General features: G+C 45.1%; 1 protein-coding gene across 1 annotated transcript in view; it reads left to right on the plus strand.

Annotated features, from left to right (window-relative positions):
• LOC121660151 (store-operated calcium entry regulator STIMATE-like) overlaps positions 1-4,809 on the plus strand; it is a 39,878-nt gene extending 35,069 nt beyond the window's left edge. The window contains 2 exon segments of the mRNA XM_042019228.1: positions 4,125-4,245; positions 4,466-4,809. Of these exon segments, the coding sequence (XP_041875162.1) occupies positions 4,125-4,245; positions 4,466-4,572 (228 nt within the window). The 3' untranslated portion in view covers positions 4,573-4,809.
• The last annotated feature ends 1,191 nt before the right edge of the window (positions 4,810-6,000 follow it).

Here is a 6,000-nt window from a genome sequence, read left to right on the forward strand (position 1 = left end):
TGCAGAAACACTTCTTCTGGTTACTAAGCCATGGGTTTAAAATAGAAAATCAGCCTAAGGAATGGCTAAGGACATAACAGCCAAACTGCTTCTTAGCCTACAAATAATTCCCCCAATAAAGGAGAAGATTTCAGGCCTGGAAAGAGTTCAGCCTAAAGGCAGATTGGGCACTGGGAGGCCTGGGGCATAGTTCACAGCCGACAGATCTCACAGCCCTGCTCACACGGCGCTAGAACTGTGGTTTGATGCCATGTTTTCATAGTGAAAAAACAGATTTTTTGGGACCTCTTGTGGTTCTCTGTACCCTAAAAGCACTGGCAGAGCTTGAGGAAAGGCCAGGGCAGATTTCTACCACCGCAACTGTCGTTATCTCTGGAAGGTGTTTGGAGGTCTGCCATGGCTGCCCTTCTCACATTAACCCACCTGGCTGGTGTCTTGGTTCTTTGTAGGTGTTGAGTGCAGTTACAGAAGCTGATTTTTTTGCATGATGTAAAGATTTAATGTAAAAAAACAAAAGGGAAACAATCTTCCACCTAACCTTCTCCTAGTCATGAAAAATTGAATTCATGCTCAGAGGTGGTGGGGCTTTACTTAATTAAAAAATTCTTTCGAGAACAAATATTAAAAGTTGTAGGAAAGGTTTTACTACTGTCAGCATGTGCAGTGGGGAACACCGAGTTTATCTGTGTCTGAGTAAGTTGTTCCTATACAGATGTGGGTGAAATGGTTAAACTTGCTAATAGTGCTGGAAGTAGAAAGTGATCTTACTGTCTCAGTTGTGTAAGAGCCAGCATCAGAGCATGATCAGTGATAGAGTTGTAACGGTAAAACCATACCCTACTTTATTGACTCTCCAAAAGAGTCTCAATACTTTCCTGTTAAAGATCCCTGTGCAAAAGTGATCCAGGGCGCTGTTTTGCATTGGACATTAGGTTTATATCATCTTTAGAAAACACATATTTTGTTATGCTGGGCAACAAATGCCCACCCTTTTTTTCCCCTCCCTCCCCCTAGAGGATTCAGAGTCAATTTTGTGTCCATAACAACATTTTGCCTTTTAAAGTTATAAATAGAACCCCAGCGGACTCCCCGGGAAGCGTTTTTCTAGGGAGCAGGCTTCCCCGCGTCCCGCTGCCGCAGCTGCCTGCCCCCATCAGCCCAGCCCGGTGAATGCTGCACGCCCGAGTCATCGCCAGGAATAAACCTCCCGACAACAACAGCGTCCCTCAACCTGAATCATTCCGGGCGCTGCTTTGGGAAGATGACCCGGCTCATGACTTCACTCAGATGCTCTATATAAGTCCAGGAAAACAACAGGCGCTCGCAGAGCTCACGGGCTGGATTTAGTCAAAGCCGGGAACGACCTGGGAGGGATTTCAGCGAGGGAGCACCGCAGTTATGTCACAGGTACGGGGACATCTGTGCGCTGCCTGCCCTCGGAGCAGCGCCTGGCAAACCTGGTACTGGTTTGGATGCTTTGCTTGGAAAAGCTTATTAGCGAGTTCCTCTCGTTAACCAGTGAATTCAGCTTTTCTGCTCTGTGACTTGTGTGATTAAAATATTTTAACAAGTACATTCTTAGGAAAGGTTATTTGGTGAAGAAGGAAAGCAGCTGCCCTCTACATAGTTAATAAATTTAGCTTTAAAATGTTCTGGTTTACCTTAAATATTTTTATTTGTGTAGAGAGGGAAAAATCATTTCCCCTGCTCTGCTTTGGGATGTTTCACAGAAGGAGGAATCTCTGCCTTTCCATCACACTTTCTCAGACAGTGATTTTGAAATTCTGTTTTGGAAAGAGGTGGCTGTTCTGAAATGTCACTGTGTAAAGCTTAATGTATTAACATGCAGGAGAAAAGAGTGTGACTGAAAATTATAACTGTTAGGATATTTGAGACTGACATTTTGTATAAAATGAATACTTTTATGATAATTTTATAATTAACGTGTGCCCCAATAATCAGTGCTTCAATGTGCTCTTAAAATTAGCTCAGAAATGTTGAAGTTTCAGATAAATGTTATATTTGCAATACAAGCTGCATGTGCCTGGCAGAGCTCTCTTCAGCATGAGGGTTTTATGGGATGGGTGGGCTGGAGAATAGGAGCACAGGCAGAGTAGGAGAGCACAGTTCTTCAGCCACACAGTCTAACTCAGTTCAGCTGATTTTCTTTACTCCAAGGAAAACAGGACTTAAAACCCAGTCATAAGTCTTGTAAAGTAGCACTTTTTGACTTGCGACAGGAGGAGATAAAGCACAGGCTGCATGCCTGTGCCAGCTGGGAATGGCTCCTGGCAAACCCTGCTCACAAATCTGGGAGCACTTAGCAGTGGTGGGGCTGCAACAGTGGCAGCTGCTGGCCAGGGCTCACCATAACCTCTCTGTGCACCAGCTTTGCTCTTCAGCTGGGGCCAGCTAATCCACAGCAACTGGCCTGCTGGAAAATCCTCCTGTGATCAAAGCATGAGATGGTTTATTTTAAAATGACTGGGTGACATTCAAGAGCTCTGCTCAGCCTGGCTATAACTTTGTGCATCTCCAAGTACCACCTTTCCTCACCCTGTCCCCAAGAATTCCCTTGTCCCAGTGGGAAGAAGCCTCACAGTTACTGTCTGTTGCCAATAATGGGCAGAGATTATATGCAGATTTCATATTTCTGTTAATAAAGCAAGGGGCTTTTTCCCTTTCTGGGTTGGTTGCCTGTGGAGCATGCCATGGGTATGAGGGACTGTTCCCATCACATGCCAGTTGTCGTTACAGAAGGACAGGTGACACCCTGGCTGTGGGGACAATTGGTTCACCAGCTGAACAACCATGCACAAGCTGTTGTGAATTTTGAAGGGTTTGCTGCCACCGTTTCCCTTTGCTTGCTTTTGCTACTCATGAGTGTTTTCCCCGGAGATCTTGTAAATGGTTTTTTCCCACAATACATGCAAGTGGGACTGACAGTGAGCTATTCTGAGCGTTCCCAGGAGTTTGCAGCGGACAGAAAACATGCCAAAGGCTGCAGTGGAGCCAGCCCACCCGACTAAGAGCCAGCCATGCATGTGCTGTCTCTGCAAGCTCCCTGGGACTTGCTGCTCCAGCCATTTGTAGACCTTAAGGGATTTGATTCCCTCCACATCTGTTTTTAGCCTGAAGTGCCTGAGTGGGCTCCGCCACTGCCAGAACCCAAATATCAGAAGCCCTGTGTATGTAGTGATGGTCAGAGAAGTTTCTTGTTGATGTTTCAGTGTGCAAATCCATTTTGTTGGAGTTGGAGTGTGGGAATCTTCTGTTCTTCCTAATCATACCCCTGTGCCCTGCATCTTGCCATGAGGGCTGCCTGGTGGGACATTGGAAATCTGACCATGAAATAATAAACTGAAGGGGGAATGCTTGTGATGTTGGCTGCTGCAGACTGAGGTTGTGTCTGACTGTGGAGTGCTAATTTAAAGATAGGGATAGGCTAATATGAAGCAATGTTATCCCTATTTCCTTGTAGTGGGATAAACTGTAAACAGATTAGTACTTGGCTGTTGCAGTGCACCACCTGATGATGCATCTGTTTCTGTATTAGATTTCCTTCTCCTTCTTTGGGTTCCAAGTCCAGTGCTTCAGATGTGTTCAGTAGAGAGCCCTGTTGAGTGCTCAGATACTTTTGTTTCTTAAATTTAAGATTGATAACTATGGGTCAAGTGTTTATTCCAACTAAAGCAAGTCCGGATTCGGAATCTCTCTGACCAGTTTCCCAAAGAAGTAGTAAGTAGATGGAGGCACAAGTCCAACTTAGTAATGAAGTGATTTTTTCTTTCCAAATATTGGACATATCCTTGAATTACCTGCAGAATGAGCAGGCAGGGCTGAACAAAGAAAATCTAAGAATAAAATAATTCTTCATTAAATTAAGTAGTCCGTTGTTCTTTCAAAGGCTGTACAATAAGACAATTTCAGAACAGTAAGAATGATAACAGATTTTGGGAAGGGCAGTGAAATTGTGATTATGTGAAGATCCGAAGTAGCTGAGTGTAATCTCAGAACTGAAATAGGTGAAAAAGTTGTGTTAGCAACTTGTACATTATAGCCTTTGGGTTGAGGCAGCTTTGTTCCCTGTGCTTCAAACACAAAATACTGATATGTATTCTTAGCCAGCCCCTGTGAAAAAGAAGCGTCCTCCAGTGAAGGAAGAAGACCTCAAAGGAGCCAGAGGAAACCTCACCAAAAACCAGGAAATTAAATCCAAAACCTACCAAGTGATGAGGCAGTGTGGTAAGTCTCCTTGACTGGAAACAATTAAGCAGAGTAAAACAATGACTTAATTGCCTTTTTCAAGTGAAAGAGTCACCTCTGGAACAGCAGCCTGCTGCTCATCTGATGGACAGATGAAGTATTTATGAAATGTGTATTTGAGTATTTCAGCAGCACTAGTTTTACTCCCCAAATTTGGGTGGTACTTCACTGATTGTCTCTCCTGGTTTTCTTTTCCAAGAACAAATGGGCTGTGCAGCACCTTCCATATTCAGCCGGGCTCGGACAGGAGGTGAAACAGTCTTTGAGAAACCAAAGGACGAGCCAGCCAAGAGCGTCTTTGGCTGACAGTGGAGCTGGACGTGTCTCACCCAAATGATTGTTGTAACATTTTTCAAAATTTCTGTTCCTTACACTAAAGTCACTGTAGACTCAAGGAGTTAATTTCCACTGTAAGTCCTTAAGTAGGAAATATACTCATATCAAAGAGTAAAATTTCCATGTTCATTTTTATTACATGCTTGCTTTCTCTGTATTGGACAATGTTTGCTGTAATGGTTTAATAAAAAAAGGTTGTTGGACTCAGCTTGGCACACTGTGGTGACTCATTTCAGTTAGGGCTCAGATTAATTCCATGGGTGCTTTGGCACTACCAGCGATGATTTTGTCTGTCAAATGCAAACTCAAACACCCTGATGACGGTCTCAGTGTCAGTGTAATTTCTTCACACCACGCCCTCACCAGGAGGGAGCTGAGGAGGAACTGATCAAAGAGGCAGCACAGAAACTTGGAGATTTCACCCGAATTTGTGTTGCCTACAGTGGCACCTCAGGGTGGCGGCATGGCACAGGGTGGCGGCATGGCACAGGGTGGCGGGTCTCCCCTCACGGTTTCCCGCTCACGGCTCTCCCCTCACAGTTCCCCCTCACGGTTTCTCCCTCATGGCTCCCCCCTTCACAGTCCCCCCTCACATCTCTCCCCTCACATCCCTCAGGGCAGCAATGCCATGATTTCCCTTCATGCAGCTCAGCTGGGACGGCAGAGGCCCGACTCTCAGAGTGCCCCAGCACCGAGGGAGGGATTTCAGCTCGCTCCCCAGTGGTTTTTTCCTCCTGTCCCACTGGATCGAGTGGGAAGTTGGGTGACAGACCCAGTCACCATGTCCTGCCTGACCATGGAGATGAGAAGCCAATGAGTGTCTCTGTACAACACCGGCACACTCTGAGGGGAAGTTGGTTTTTTTTCAGTGCTGTTTACTTCTTGATTTGCTGCATCAAACATCAAACCTGTTTTCTCCCAAACCCCAGAATGTTTCCCCTCAGCTGGATATTTATGCTCAAACACAGAGAAACCTCTCTGGGCACCTGCCATGCTTTCCACACACCCTGAGTCTCTGCAGCACGTCTGGGGATGGTAAGGTAAGTGCCACCCTTTTTTTTAAGAAATTACTTTTATTTTACACAGGTTAGACCTGATTAAGAGATAAAAGTGATGCCAAAGTTCTCTGTTTATCATGAAATGTATAATATTTGGCTTTTGTGTCCCAAACACTTGAAAGATAAAATGCGACAGTGTCCACACAGATCCCAGAGAGGCTCTGGGGAGGAGTTCACATAAGGCAGCAACAAATCCTTTGGCTCTAAGGCAACAGCTTCCTTATAGATATTGCTGGTGCATTGCCTTGCCCTTTTTTCACTTTAAAAGATTATTATTTGCAGTCCAGACCCTGCCTTCTCGCTTTAGTGGGCACAATTTCTCCATGGAGCACAGACTCCT

Source organism: Corvus kubaryi, unplaced genomic scaffold, assembly GCF_017639235.1.
Source record: "Corvus kubaryi isolate FWS band 111438036 unplaced genomic scaffold, C.kubaryi_AGA036_p1.0 124, whole genome shotgun sequence".
NCBI classification, from domain to species: domain Eukaryota; kingdom Metazoa; phylum Chordata; class Aves; order Passeriformes; family Corvidae; genus Corvus; species Corvus kubaryi.